General features: G+C 42.3%; 1 protein-coding gene across 4 annotated transcripts in view; it reads right to left on the minus strand.

The window, feature by feature from the left end:
* zgc:158403 (tetratricopeptide repeat protein 39A) overlaps window positions 1-16,460 on the minus strand; it is a 74,597-nt gene that overhangs the window by 25,832 nt on the left and 32,305 nt on the right. For 3 of the 4 annotated variants that reach the window (XM_060901528.1, XM_060901526.1, XM_060901529.1), the window contains exons 4-9: window positions 3,953-4,011; window positions 3,667-3,734; window positions 3,185-3,249; window positions 2,206-2,305; window positions 2,050-2,115; window positions 592-700 (exon numbers count right to left, since the gene is read on the minus strand). In XM_060901528.1, the coding sequence (XP_060757511.1) occupies window positions 592-700; window positions 2,050-2,115; window positions 2,206-2,305; window positions 3,185-3,249; window positions 3,667-3,734; window positions 3,953-4,011 (467 nt within the window). The remainder of the gene's footprint in view (window positions 1-591; window positions 701-2,049; window positions 2,116-2,205; window positions 2,306-3,184; window positions 3,250-3,666; window positions 3,735-3,952; window positions 4,012-16,460) is intronic. The other variant, XM_060901527.1, reaches the window with a different exon arrangement.

Below are 16,460 nucleotides of genomic sequence, written 5' to 3' on the forward strand. Positions count from 1 at the left end.
ATTTTATTAGGTTTTTTTTTTTATCATCATCCCCTGCCCAAATGAAGTTTTGCAGGGGATATAGAAACAGGTTCCGTCCGTTCATCTGTCCGTCCGGTCACGTTTTCATTTCCAGGGCATATCTTTAAAACTACTTTAGATCTCTTCATGAAGCTTTGTATACATATCAAGCAACATGTAGCCTTTTGTCATTTTTTTGGGGGGGGGGGGGGAGGAGTACTTTTCAAATTTTTTTTACATAAACTAGATTTTGACTTCGTTTCTAAGAGCAATCTTTGTTTCCGGAGCATAGATCCAAAACTATCCATGATACAGATTTGAAACTTGGTATACATGTTAACAAAGGTGATGTAGATGTGCCTTTTCATACTAAGAAATTTGACATCTTTTTCTTTTGGGAATCTTGTACTTTTAGCCAATTTAATCCAATCCCTAGAGTTTACACTTTTCTGCTTTAACCTGAGTGAAGAATTTGATGCTGCACTTCAAATTTTATCAGGTTATTGATTAATACAAGTAATTGGGCTTTACCTTGAGTGAAATGTTTGTGTACTTGTGGTAGCAGGTATAGAAAATAAGCATTGCCATTACCTAAAATAAATGAGAGGAAGGTGTAGTAGCAGAGCAGCAGCAGAGCACATAGCATAGAACGCAGGTTATAGGAGGTGGCCCCTTCATACAGCCGGGAAAGCCCATATTCCTACACACACACACACACGACATCTCACAAAACAAAAAAGTGTAAGAGAGCCTAACTGTCTTACATTTGTGCTGCTAAAAAGTTATAAGGGGTTCACAAAATTTTCGATATTTCGGCATAAATTTGGGTTCTCTTTATCTAGGTTTTAGGACATTTCAGGGTAAATGTTTTAAAAACAGGAGTATATACAGTACAAGTCAAAAGGTTGGACACGCCTAATTCAATGATTTTTCTTTATCATCAGTTTATACACCATGTCTTAAAGTGCTGATGGACTGTCGTTTCTCTTTACTTAGTTGAGCGGTTCTTGACCTAATATGGATTACTAGAGTTGCAGAATAGGGCCATTTACTGTATTTTTATTATTTACTAATGGGCCTTTTCCACTACCCTTTTTCAGCTCACTTCAGCCCAACACGGCTTGCGTTTCGACTACCTCAGAGCAGCACGACTGAGCTCACTTCAGCCTTACTCAGCACCCAACACTCGCACGGTTTTGGAGTGGGGCTGAAGTGAGCCCAACCGAGCCGAGTGGGGCTAGGGGCGTGAGGAGACACTCCCCTGCGCACTGATTGGTGAGGAGTGTCCTCACATGCCCACACGCCCCGCGAGCACGCTGGGATCTGTAAACACTGTAAACCCGGAAGATGATGATCAGAAAACTAGAAGCCACAGCACCAAGACCAGCAACACTAACGACTCCATGTCCTCCATGTTTATTGTTTACTATCCGGGTCGTGAGACTACCGCTTAAAAGGTCACTGATGTCACTGTTTGCACCGCCTAACGACATCACGTGACGTCCACCCACTTTCGCTAACTCCACCCAATGTGTCCACCCACTTCCAGCCAGCACGGTTCAGCGCGGTTGTAGTCGAAATGCAACCCCAACAGCCCCACTCAGCTCGACTCAGCACCGCACGGCTCAGCCCAACTCAGCCACGTTGGTAGTGGAAAAGCCCCATAATTGATCTCAAATGCAATAAGTAGGCAAAAATTGCACTAATTAACTTTTGACCAGGCACACCTGTTAATTGAAAAGCATTCCAGGTGACTACCTCATGAAACTGGTTAAGATAATGCCAATAGTGTGCAAAGCATCGTCAAGGTAAACACTGGCTACTTTGAAGAATGTAAACATGAAAAATTTTTTGTTCACCACATATTCCATAGTTTGAATGTCTTCGGTATTGTTCTACAATGTAGAAAATTGTTAAAATACAGAAAAACCTATGAGTAGGTGTGTCCAAACTTTTGATTGCTAATGTATATCCACATTTCTCTCATTAATTCAAAGACGACAAAAAAAATAAATAAATAAATAAAAAAAATAAATAAAAAAAAGTTACCTTATCCCCAGAAAATCCAGCAAATTCTAAAACCTTGAGAATCCGTGCAGGGAACAAGGAAAGTGTCTGAAATAATGAGTGACTGGGAAAGTCAATTAAATGATGCATTATTTAAAAATCATTTATGAAAAGTTCCAAGCAACTTGTGGAACATACCAAGTTGAAAGCACCGATTCCGAACGCCACCCCTCCCTCCAGGTGCTTGTGATTTGGCCCCTTGAAGGAGCGTTGTGACTCAATAAAGGAGTGGAGCTCCCTGTGTGTGGAATAACAGCACAATAATTTCCTGTAACTGGACTATGATTGATCAGCGTGCTTTGGGCTTGTCTGAATGCGAATTTATAAGAGGATATAAATAGGTTTAAACCTTAAGCAGTTTTCCAGGCAGCCATAGGAGTAATGACAAAACCTTATTTGCAAGTGAGCCTCTTGCAGTCAGTACTGTCTCATTAGTTTCTTAAATACCAGTTATTCTACCTACTTTTATTTAAAAATTAAAGTTCCTGTTCTGTCAGACCTGGACCTACAGAGTTTGTGTTTTACTGATGCTTTCAACCACTCAAAGTAAATCACAGAAGTGCATAATTTTTCGCTGATGGTTCAGAATTACTTCTTACTGTATTGCTCCAGGATATAACAATACATAGTATCTGCAGATCTATGCATTCTAATTAATCCACCTGATAAAAATTCTACCGTCACCAAGATCTCACCTTGGCCATTGTATGCAGTGCATCAGGTGGTGGGATTTAGAAGCACACACTACAGTTACAACATTGAGTTGCATAATACACCATGTAGCGCATGAAATTTAAAACAAAAATTTTGCTTTGCAAAAAAAAAAAAAAAAGTGAGCAGTGTGACATTTTTCCTTTTTCTGGTTGTTGTGCAATGTGCAACTGTGATGAAACTAGTTGCCAAGGTCTGAAATCTGCTCATCCCAGGTGCCCAGATTTGTCCACCCCTGATATAAGGGAGTTTTAAGTCAATGTGTCGAAATGAAATTCTTGTCTAAAATTCAGTGTGCAAAAATTACATGCACATGTTCTACAAATGTGGCTGACCGATTAGACTGAAAAACTCTGGAGTATTCCTCTAAGGATAATTAGGTCAAAGGCATACAAAGCTTACTTACTTGTATATGAGGTAGCTATTGCGTACTTTGATTCCTCCTTTAATGAAACTCACCATGTTCTCATCCTGTCAGCAAAGGAATAGAGCAGAAAAGTTAGAGGAAAAAAGGACAGAGAATGATGAAGCAAAATCACTCAGAAAGGAAAAAAAAAAAAGGTCTGAGTAGTTGGGGCATGTGCAGCATCACCAGTTCATCATGTAAATTGATAATTAGTGGAAATCTTATAAGATTTACTTGTAGGTAGGCGTGCAGAAGGCAGTTTTATGGACTTTTAATTTCATCAAAAACAATGCACCTAAAGATAAAGCCCAAAATCTAGGAGCAGAATGTCTATGGTATACTTTTTATGAATTACAATTAGGAGGCTTGATAGCGAGTGTGGGTGTTTGAACGTAGGTGTAGTTTTCAGTGGAACTGCATGTGTGTGTTACGTGGCTGTTTGTGTGTAGAGGGAGACTACTGCCTGAAATCGCTCTATTAACCTGTAAAAATGTGAGAGCAGCTCTTTGTAGCAAGCATTCAGCATAACACGCCTCAGCATGGAGCTCCTCTATAAAAACACATGTACACAATACAAAGTAGACTTTGACTTTAAGCATTTTTAAAAGCATCATACAAAAACATACATTTTCATTGTACTGGAAAGAGACATGCAGGATTTTTCTCACAATATGCAGCATTAAAAGGTGCAAGCATACATGGAATTACAACAGACCTTTTACAATATTTCCAGAACTTTTACAAATGTATATTGTTCAGATTACTTACGTTCACACAGCTCATCTCCTGCTGCTCTGGTTGCCAGACTGCCAGACCTCTTACGAAACCTGTAGGGGGCAGGGTTAATATTTTTTGTGAAGACTAAAACTAGCAATGAAAATTTCGTTAACTCGGAGGGGGAAAAAAAAAAAAAACCCACACAACGAACAATGCAGTACAAACTAAAACGTCACTAGATAGAACTCGACACCAACGGCGTTGATGGGGATGCCTCCACCTGGTAGACTACACACCTTATTAAGTTGTGATTTGGGGATGGACATTTGACCTCACAGTAATCTTGACCTGGTGAAATTACTTGTATTAGCCTTGGAGATATTGTGTTCACAAGGTTTTCGGACAGACATTTGACCTCACAGTGACCTTGACCTTAGACCTCATCTCATTATCTCTAGCCACTTTATCCTTCTACGGGGTCGCAGGCAAGCTGGAGCCTATCCCAGCTGATTACAGGCGAAAGGCGGGGTACACCCTGGACAAGTCGCCAGGTCATCACAGGGCTGACACATAGACACAGACAACCATTCACACTCACATTCACACCTACGGTCAATTTAGAGTCACCAGTTAACCTAACCTGCATGTCTTTGGACTGTGGGGGAAACCGGAGCACCCGGAGGAAACCCACGCGGACACGGGGAGAACATGCAAACTCCACACAGAAAGGCCCTTGCCGGCCACGGGGCTCGAACCCAGGACCTTCTTGCTGTGAGGCGACAGTGCTAACCACTACGCCACCGTGCCGCGACCTTAGACCTTTTGATCTCAAAATCTAATGAGTTCATGTTTGTCCCAAAGTGCACAAATGGTGAAAGTTTGGTGAAATTCCTTTCATTAGCCTTTGAGATATCGCATTCACAAGGTTTCGGGAAGGACGCATGCACGGACAACCCAAAAACATAATGCCTGCTGCACCTTACGGTGGCGGAGGCATAAAAATCAGCTTTGTTTTCATTTCATTTTCCCTTCAAGACAGTAACGGACTAGTTCCAGAAAGTGGCAGTAATGTAAATGCCAGTTGCCATAAAACTCCAAAGATGACGCTTGCTGTGTATGTAGAAATCCTATAATGCACTACAACAGACACGCTGCGTCAAACATATTGGTAAGCCATGGGTTCGTCATGATGCCATGTTGGAAAGCTGATTTTTCAGCCAGTGGCGCCACCAGGGGGTGGCCAGGGGGGGCTGTGGCCACCCCTACAAATTTACTGGCCACCCCACTGTCCAGTATAGATTGTAGTAGCCTCAGTTATGCAGTTCATCCCAAATGCACAGCCAGCCAGGCAAGACGCTCTTGATCTTCGGTGAGTGAGGGAAGATCATCTTCCCTCACTCACAGCAGCCCCTCCCCTCCCCCCGCCGCTTTTGCGCGCTCCTACAGCAACGGCTCAGCGTGTGCGCGTGACCGCCGCTTGTACCTACACAGGTAAATAATGACCTCAAAAGGAGTTAAGAGAGAAGACGGAGAAGACTACCAGTAAGTAAATAAGTCAAAATATTCTTTAGTAAAAGAAGAGGGGGAAGTATGCGTCGTAACGTGTGCTTTTTAAGTGCTAAATAGTGCTGTTACAGCAGCTTTTTGACGGATTTTTGACATGTATAACTGAGTTACGTAGCTAACGTTAGCTGCTGATTGTATGTTATGTCAGTCATTTTCCGACAATGAAGAGAAAGTCCACAGACATCTCTTCTTATTTTAAGAAGAATATTAGAACAGGAGAGAAAGAGACGGCAGGGGAGCAACAGAGGCTTAAGTGAGGAGGAGAAGGAGAAGGACGGAGTAGAGGAAAAGACAGAGCAGGATACACAGCCAGCATCAATAACAGAGCCAGAAGCCAGGCAGGACTCAACAAAAGCAGCTGTTCGACCTGTTCCTGGACCAACAGGTGAAATTATGACTGTGTGGCCTTAATAATGAAATTGATGGCTAACCTAGATAGTAACGTCATCTGAAGAAATGTATGTTTTGTTTAGTGTGTGTTTCCATTAAATTACAAATCATGACAGTCATTTAAAGCTTTTTGATTCATGTTTATTGGTAGTTGAGTTTCATTTGTCTGAATAGAAATTCCTACAGGTTATTATTACAGCTATAATTGATAATTACTACGGAGAGGGGCTAAATATTATTACCACTATTATTAATTATTATTATGTCAGAATAAATATAAATATATTAAATATAACACAATAAACCAAAGTATATCAGTAGGCATTTCCTCAAGTCTTTCTGATAGTTTTCTACTGGCCGGTTTACTACAACAGTATAATGATATCCTGAAATTATGGCTTTTAGTTTTGGTGTGCCACCCCAAGATTTTAAGTGTCCCCATCTGGCCACCCCTATGAAATATTTCTGGAGGTGCCACTGTTTTCAGCATCCTTTAATATGACAGATGAGTGATTCTGTGAAATTCCTTTCACCCACTCTGAATAGCTAACCGCAACCTAACTTTACCAAAGGGATTTATGCATGAATGAACTGCATGTTAAGCAAGGCAATTCCCCTGTTCTCATTTAGCTCTCATCCATCATGATGCGTCTCAATGTCACAACGAGTATGACAGCTAACACAAATCAAGATTCCAAGCAAACACTATTTACAATAACTTCAAATTACACAATACTTCGTGACATTTAAAAATATAAAGATTATATTTGTAAGGAACAAAGGAGAATTCTCCATCAGAAAGACCTATGATAAAACATGACAGCCTAACCGGTCATAATATCCAGTTTCATTTTGTTGAGTAATTGCTGATTTCTTTCACATTGGTGTTACGCTCACAAGTGAGTATAACCAATTAAAGAAGAGAGGCAGCAGAACAGAGTTCCACCAAACAATGTTTATTTTACAAAAGAGCAACAGTCCAAAATTCAAGCTCAAAGCCTCTCTCAAAAAGTCCATCAGAACAACGCAAAGCCAAAGCAACGAGCCTTTCCCCAACAATCTAGCATCGCCATTCCTGAACAAGTCTCTGCCACCGCATCCCCAAGACGAGAGAAGTAGCCACGCTGATAAAGTCTGGATACACCCGCGCACCCGGTGCCTGTAATTGGGCTGATTGCTTCCTCCCTGTCAGAAGCACACCTACAGGGACTCAACAAGAAAACGCACAACATGGCTTGGTGGAAAAGGGGCGAAGCCCACAGGGCCAGGACACCCTCCCCCTGAACAGCAGGGAACTACTTACGTAGTTTCTTGATTTCACGTCACAACCAAAACAAGCTCTAAATTTCAGCTGAAATATAAATAAAAGTTAGTTATTTACAAAACATACATATGAATTACATATGAATTACATTAAAAGACCTTCCACTTCATCGTGACTACAACAAGCTTCCCAGGTGCTGTTGGGACAAAGGAAGAGAAATACAAGCCTGAATGTTTTTTTTTATACACAATCCTTTGAAAATTAACACACAGGTGCCCTAGACAACGCATTGGCCACTACGTTCTCTGAGCCTTTAATGTGTCTAATATCCAAGTAATCAGGTTTGAGGAAAAGACTCCATCGCATCAGTCGTTGGTTTGTGTTTTGCAGTGAATGCAGGAAGGTGAGGGGGTTGTGATCACTGTATATGACAACAGGTGAACCACCACTTCCTACATACACTTCAAAATGTTGGCATGCCAACACTAAGGCAAGTGCGTCTTTTTCCATAGTGGAGTAATTCAACTGATTGTGAATTTGCGTGGGAAAAACAAACAAACAAAAAAAAAAAAACACACACACAACAAATTGGGTGCTCAATGTCATGGTCTTGTAATAGTACTGCCCCTGCCCCCACTTTGCTGGCATTTATCTGAATCTTTGATGACTTTTCCAGCTGGGGAGCCATAAAGACAGGTGTAGAGGTTAAAAGGGCTTTAAATGCCCTCAAATACTTTTTGACAAGCCTCAGTCCAGATAAACAAGGTTTTGGACTTTAAAGGAACAGTCCACCGTACTTCCATAATGAAATATGTTCTTCTCTGAATTGAGACGAGCTGATCCGTACCTCTCCGAGCTTTGTGCGACCTCCCAGTCAGTCAGATGCACTGTCACTCCTGTTAGCAATGTAGCTAGGCTCAGCATGGCCAACGGTATTTTTTGGGGCTGTGGTTAGATGCGACCAAACTCTTCCGCGTTTTTCCTGTTTACATAGGTTTATATGACCAGTGACATGAAACAAAGTTCAGTTACACAAATTGAAACGTGGCGATTTTCTATGCTATGGAAAGTCCGCACTAGAATGACAGGCATACTAACACCTTCTGCGCGCTTCGACAGCGCATTGATACCTTTACTCCTGAGTGCAGGTATCAATGCGCTGTCGAAGCGCGCAGAAGGTGTTAGTACGCCTGTCATTCTAGTGCGGACTTTCCATAGCATAGAAAATCGCCACGTTTCAATTTGTGTAACTGAACTTTGTTTCATGTCACTGGTCATATAAACCTATGTAAACAGGAAAAACGCGGAAGAGTTTGGTCGCATCTAACCACAGCCCCAAAAAATACCGTTGGCCATGCTGAGCCTAGCTCCATTGCTAACAGGAGTGACAGCGCGTCTGACTGACTGGGAGGTCGCACAAAGCTCAGAGAGGTACGGATCAGCTCGTCTCAATTCAGAGAAGAACATATTTCATTATGGAAGTACGGTGGACTGTTCCTTTAACAAATCTGTTAACAGAGCTACAACAGAAAAAAAAAAGGTTTTTGCAAAAACAAATGGTAACCAACCATGCCGAGAAAACGCATCAGTTCTTTTTTAGTGGTTGGAACAGGAAACTCCTCAAATCGCTGTTACTTTGGCATGGACAGGGCGTACATGCCCCTGCCCTAATACCTGGGCAAGGTAAGTCACGGTCACTCCAGCGAATTCGCATTTCACTAGATTGACCATGAGACACGCCTGGGCAAGGCAAGCAAAGAGAAGGCGCAAGTGCTCCAGCTGTTCCCAGCTTTCACTGACTACGACCACCTCATCTAGATAAAACAGCAACTCCATTCAATTCGTTAATCTCTGGAATGTCGGAGGGGCATTTCTTAAACTGAAACTCATAACGCAGTAAGAAAATAAACCATTAGGAGTAATAAAAGCTGAAATTTCTCATGCACACTCAGTCAATGGGACCAGTCAGTATCCTTTGAGCAAGTCTAGTTTCGTTACGAATTTCACCGCTCCTACCTGGTCAACACAGTCCTCTATTCTTGGTAGAGGAAAGGAGTCAGGCTTCGTTACGGAATTAAGTTTTCTATAACCAGTGCAGAAGCCAAATGTACCATCTTTTTTTTTTTTTTTAACCAAGAAGCAAGGCAAGGCAATGACGAGCTAGAGAAGGAGGGCTTGGCCAGATTGTGTGAGAGGAGATACTGGACCTCTTGCTCCAAAATTTCTCTCTTTTCAAACAAAACTTGATAGGAATGCTGGTGAATGGGCTCAGCACTTCCAGTGTCAACGTCGTGCTGTAGCACGTTCATTTGTGTCGGTACGTCAGAGAACAAAGTTGGGAAATCTAATAACAGGATAAATCAGTTCATTGTGCTGAGCTGGGCTCAAGTGTCCAAGAATCAAAAGACATATTTTGCAAGCTTTCCAAATTTAATTTTTTATTTATTTATTTTTAAAATGGCCCTGTAACACCCAATCATCTGATGTCCTCAGCTCACCATCCTCTGATGCCACTTTGGATCTGTCCATTAACACTACAGGTCTACCAAGCGAAGAAGCCTGTGTTTCAGTATCACGACTAAGATGGTTTTAATAGATTGAAGTGACACACTTGTGATTTCTTTCTCCTATCTGGAGTCGAAATCATATTAGTTGTCATTTGGGCCACAATGCAGGACCGTATAAGGTCTAGTATATTTGGCCTGGAATGGAGAGCCAATTACAGGGAGCAGCACAATGACTTGATACCCAACACTAAATGTATGCTGCTCAGTGCGACAATCAAACAGTTACTTGATCTTTTTCTGAGAGTCTGTCAGTCACGCTCTAGCCATTCTCCAGGCAGAAGAGAGATGACGGCAGAACCTCAAAACTTAATCAGATAAATTGCTCAGGGGTTTAGAGTCAGTCCACTGATCATGAAGGATAGATAACAGCCAGTGCACGAAAACAAGACCATTTGGATTGAAACCGCTACTTTCTTGAGTAACCTCCCTGGCTGCCAGCATCAGCCAGGGCAGGCCCTCTTCCCAGTTGCAGTCCAACTCCACACATTAGGCTCTAAGCAGCGATTTCAGTGTGGAATGGAACCACTCTAGAGCTTCTTGGCTCGGAGGGCGGTATGCAGTTGCCAGATTTTGCCTGATTCCCAACTGGCGTAGGACATCAGAAAACACTGTAAAATTACTCCCCTGATCCGACTGAATAATTTTTGCCAAATCAAAAATAGAAAATGAACTGGGTTAAGGCTTTTACTATTGATTTTGTGTTAACTGACCTCAGAGGATAAGCTGCTGGGTAACGAGTAACCTGGCACATTATGGTGAGCAGGTATTCGCTACCAGACTTTTAGCGAGAAAGAGGACCGATGCAGTCAATTATTAGGTGCTCAAATGGTTGGCACGCAGACAGAATGGGATGTAGTGGGGCAGGTTTTAGTGCCAGATTTGGCTTGCCCATCAGCTGGCATGTCCTGCACATTTTCACAAAACTGGCAACATCCCACTTGATTCACAGCCAGTAAAAATACCCAAGGATTCGATCATACGTCTTCTTTACACCAACTTGACTGGCAAGTTTGTCATGAGCAGTTTGAAGAACTAGCGGATGGAACTTCATGGACACCACCACCTGGACTATTGGATCACCAACAAAACAGTTGGCATGTGGTGACCATTTTCGCAACAGTACATCTTTAAAGGTAATAACCCCTAGCCCTATTCCAAATTTCATTGTCAGCAAGAACTTCTTCAAACAAAGACTTAAGTGTCTCATCGCTCTTCTGTTCTTTAAATAGTTCCCCACAAGAGACAGACAACGGGTAAATCAGCCAGAAGGAGAAAACAAAAAACAAAACCTTATCAGACTTTGTTCATTCTACCGGCACAGGTTCCACCTTTTTACTGGCAGAGCGAGTTACGGCACATGCAGAAAAACCTGCGGAGTACTGCTGCGCACTCTCATCGGTGCCACTGTCAAAGAGAGGCGCATCAGTCACCTCCTCTGGTGGAGACTCTTCCAGCCAGGTTATTTCCTAAAATTAGCAACATGCCATCAACCGGCAGAGCAGGCTGTGCTCCAAGCTACATGTCCCCCTGCACAAGATCACACATAAGCGTCACCTTGTGCAGTGGCAGGAACAACATGTTCAATTCAATTCCATGAATCAGTAATGAATTTCCTGTGTATGATCGGGTGAAAAAGGCAACACTGGCTCTAAAATGAATGACTGACAACCCAGTGTCCCTTAAAATTTTCACGGGCACTTTTTGGTCGCTGCCAATAAGCAACACAAAACCCTCAGAAATAAACAGCTCAAACATCACCTTGCAGTCGGTCGCACCTGCAACAGGTATTGTAGGAGCTTCAAGGGGAATGACCAACTCAGCAGATGCGGGAAGGGAGCAGCCAGGGCCATGGGTTTCACAGAACAACTACGGAGCTTGATGACAGTATTTTTTGCCTTAACTCTTTACCCCTTAATGACGACATATGACAACCCCATGTATATCCCATAATGATGACATATGATGCCTTGTCTAAAACCTTGTCAAAACCTTGTCTTTAGACTTTTTTTCCTTGTAAATATGTTCTCAGGGTGAACAGTATATACACCTATACAAGGGTGGCTGTAGCAACTGCTTTAAAGTGCCATTCCACCATTGGATGTATTCTTTGGCATAAAATACAATACATTTTATGACAACATGACTAGACAGGGTGGCACGGTGGTGTAGTGGTTAGCGCTGTCGCCTCACAGCAAGAAGGTCCTGGGTTCGAGCCCCGGGGCCGGCGAGGGCTTTTCTGTGTGGAGTTTGCATGTTCTCCCCGTGTCCGCGTGGGTTTCCCCCACAGTCCAAAGACATGCAGGTTAGGTTAACTGGTGACTCTAAATTGACCGTATAGGTGTGAATGGTTGTCTGTGTCTATGTGTCAGCCCTGTGATGACCTGGCGACTTGTCCAGGGTGTACCCCGCCTTTCGCCCGTAGTCAGCTGGGATAGGCTCCAGCTTGCTTGCGACCCTGTAGAAGGATAAAGCGGCTAGAGATAATGAGATGAGATGACTAGACAGAGAAATCTTTTAGCTTCAAAATGATATATCAAACAATTTTTTGACAACGACAAGTATATTAATTTTGTGACCAAAGTCACCTACCCTTTTAATTTCCGCGCGGTAGTGAAACGTGATGTCATCAGCAGGTTCCCCTTCTTGTGTACCACGTGTCGGTCTATTTTTAGACCAGGAAACCCCCAAAGTGAGAGTCATTTCTCCTCGTATATGGGGGCCAAAAAAATTGCGAAAAATTGAGTTAATCTTTCAGTTAGCTAGATTTATTGGTATTATTTTTATCGCGTTCTATCCGCCATTGCTGATAATATGTGCCACGTCACATGTCACGTGGTACACAAGAAGGGGAACCTGCCGATGACATCACACGCGGAAATTAAAAGGGTAGGTGACTTTGGTCGCAAAATTAATATACTTGTCGTTGTCAAAAAATTATGTTTGATATATCATTTTGAAGCTAAAAGATTTCTCTATCTAGTGATACCATTTATACATGTTGTCAAAATATATTGTATTTTATGCCAAAGAATACATCCAATGGTGGAATGGCACTTTAAGGGGTAAAGAATTAAGGACATGGCAATCAGGGAGGCATGGTGGTGTAGTGGTTAGCACTGTTGCCTCACAGCAAGAAGGTCCTGGGTTCAAGCCCAGCGGCCAGCGAGGGCCTTTCTGTGTGGAGTTTGCATGTTCTCCCTGTGTCTGCATGGGTTTCCTCCGGGTGCTCCGGTTTCCCCCACAGTCCAAAGACATGCAGGTTAGGTTAATTGGTGGCTCTAAATTGACAGCAGGTGAGTGTGTGAATGGTTGTTTGTGTCTATGTGTCAGCCCTGTGATAACCTGGCGACTTGTCCAGGGCATACCCCACCTCTTGCCCATAGTCAGCTGGGATAGGCTCCAGCTTGCCTGCGACCCTGTAGAACAGGATAAGTGGCTACAGATAATAGATGGATGGACAGGGCAAATCTGATTTCCAGTGGCTCTCTCCTAGACAGTAATTACAGGTCAGGTCAAAACTAGCTGGCTGTCCTTTACCCACATACCTCTTTTGAGGTTGCGGAATATTCTGTACATTAGCGTGAGGGCGAAGAATAAACAACCAAAAAAAAAAAAAAAACCCAGACACCACCCACACCCCTCACCCTTTACCCTCTCTGAACGAAACCTATGGGTAAGCTCCCACTCATCAGCCAACACAGCAGATTGAGAAGCGGTCTGAATGTGGCGGTCTACAACCCCGACTCCAAAAAAGTTGGGACAAAGTACAAATTATAAATAAAAACGGAATGCAATAATTTATAAATCTCAAAAACTGATATTGTATTGACAATAGAACAGACAACACATCAAATGTTGAAAGTGAGACATTTTGAAATTTCATGCCAAATATTGGCTCATTTGAAATTTCATGACAGCAACACATCTCAAAAAAGTTGGGACAGGGGCAATAAGAGGCTGGAAAAGTTAAAGGTACAAAAAAGGAACAGCTAGAGGACCAAATTGCAACTCATTAGGTCAATTGGCAATAGGTCATTAACATGACTGGGTATAAAAAGAGCATCTTGGAGTGGCAGCAGCTCTCAGAAGTAAAGATGGGAAGAGGATCACCAATCCCCCTAATTCTGCGCCGACAAATAGTGGAGCAATATCAGAAAGGAGTTCGACAGTGTAAAATTGCAAAGAGTTTGAACACATCATCTACAGTACATAATATCAAAAGATTCAGAGAATCTGGAAGAATCTCTGTGTGTAAGGGTCAAGGCCAGAAAACCATACTGGGTGCCCATGATCTTCGGGCCCTTAGACGGCACTGCATCACATACAGGCATGCTTCTGTATTGGAAATCACAAAATGGGCTCAGGAATATTTCCAGAGAACATTATCTGTGAACACAATTCACCGTGCCATCTGCCGTTGCCAGCTAAAACTCTATAGTTCAAAGAAGAAGCCGCATCTAAACATGATCCAGAAGCGCAGACGTCTTCTCTGGGCCAAGGCTCATTTAAAATGGACTGTGGCAAAGTGGAAAACTGTTCTGTGGTCAGACGAATCAAAATTTGAAGTTCTTTATGGAAATCAGGGACGCCGTGTCATTCGGACTAAAGAGGAGAAGGACAACCCAAGTTGTTATCAGCGCTCAGTTCAGAAGCCTGCATCTCTGATGGTATGGGGTTGCATTAGTGCATGTGGCATGGGCAGCTTACACATCTGGAAAGACACCATCAATGCTGAAAGGTATATCCAGGTTCTAGAGCAACATATGCTCCCATCCAGACGACGTCTCTTTCAGGGAAGACCTTGCATTTTCCAACATGACAATGCCAAACCACATACTGCATCAATTACAGCATCATGGCTGCGTAGAAGAAGGGTCCGGGTACTGAACTGGCCAGCCTGCAGTCCAGATCTTTCACCCATAGAAAACATTTGGCGCATCATAAAATGGAAGATACAACAAAAAAGACCTAAGACAGTTGAGCAACTAGAATCCTACATTAGACAAGAATGGGTTAACATTCCTTTCCCTAAACTTGAGCAACTTGTCTCCTCAGTCCCCAGACGTTTACAGACTGTTGTAAAGAGAAAAGGGGATGTCTCACAGTGGTAAACATGGCCTTGTCCCAACTTTTTTGAGATGTGGTGTTGTCATGAAAATCACCTAATTTCTCTTTAAATGATACATTTTCTCAGTTTAAACATTGGATATGTCATCTATGTTCTATTCTGAATAAAATATGGAATTTTGAAACTTCCACATCATTGCATTCCGTTTTTATTTACAATTTGTACTTTGTCCCAACTTTTTTGCAATCAGGGTTGTACAATGAAGGTAGCAACACTTTCAGGGAGCCTTTTATATTGTTCCAAAAGAACCAAGGTCATTCAAATTGTCTAATGTTTGAACTTTTTCAGATGCACACCAACAATTGAACTGTAGGGTCAGGTCTCTAACAAACTCGACGTGCGTCCGATTAGGTTTTCTCTGCAAATTCCGAAAAGACTGGTGATAAGCCTCTGGGACCCGTTCATAAGTCTTCAGTACTGCTGACTTAACGTGTTCATACATCTGACTCTCTGCCACTGACAATGAAGAATAAGCTTATTATTGAGCCTTGCCAGTTAGCACACACTGAAGGAGCAACGTCTGTACAACATCTGCCCGGGCATGGGCATCCACGACTCTCTCAAATAAATTGAAAAACATATCCACATCAGACTCACTAAAGGGTGGAACTAAACGAGAGTGGTGTCCAATGTTTAATTTGGGAGAAGACGACAGATCAGAACCAAACGGCACAGAAAACCTGCCCTCTTATCAGCTCTAGGCGTTGTTCAATTTCCAAACAGCATTTTTCAAAATTCTGCCTATTAGTCTTGGTTTCTTGTTCGATACGCTTTTTTTTTTTTCAATTTCCATTTGGTATTCAAGACACCTCCCCCCCAATTCTGTTTCACATTGGATTAAGAGTAATTCTTTTGCTGCTCAAATGTGAAGCCACTCAAAACAGGTGGCAACTCAGGAGTGGATGCCTGAGGTGGCAGCATTCCCTGGTCACTCAAAGAAGGCCTAATAATACTCTTAACACCTTATTTCAAATGTTTTGTAGCGCAGATACTTCAATTTTATAATGCACAGTGACTTCTAACAAGTGCTCTTTCATCAGTACATCCAGAAGTTCATCAGAGAGAGACTGAATGAACTCCTGAACAGGCTGGGTTGCCATTTTTTCAGCCGCTGTAATTTAACAATAGAAACTTCAAACTCGCAAACGATTTCAACCAAGTCTGTACACAGACGCAATAACCTGTCATTGCTTGTTAACCATACAAAAGTTCCCTGGCCCTGACTAACACCAATCCCCCACTAGCTAAGGTAGACCCTAGACTTCAGACAGGTTGAGGCAGGGTAATGATGCACTATAAATTCTGAAAAACACCAACAAAGTTTTCCCAACAATGCGGTACTTAATTCAAATCAAAAGAGTGCAGCTATAAACACCAATTATTTTAATTAAATTATATACATGTTTTACGTATCCAATTTAATAAAGCTACAAAAATGTGCGGCCTAGTTTTAACGAGCCCCCAATTGTTACGCTCACGAGGAAGTATAACCAACTAAATGGGAGAGGGGGCGGAACAGAGTTTCACCAAACAAAGTTTATTTATTTATTTTATATAATGTCTATGAAGCTGACTCGTGGAAAATGCTTAAGAATTCCAATGTACCTGTACTGCAGTGTATTTGGGCAAATGGCAATAAACTCT

The sequence above is a fragment of the Neoarius graeffei genome, chromosome 20 (assembly GCF_027579695.1).
Source record: "Neoarius graeffei isolate fNeoGra1 chromosome 20, fNeoGra1.pri, whole genome shotgun sequence".
In the NCBI taxonomy this organism is placed as follows: Eukaryota; Metazoa; Chordata; class Actinopteri; order Siluriformes; family Ariidae; genus Neoarius; species Neoarius graeffei.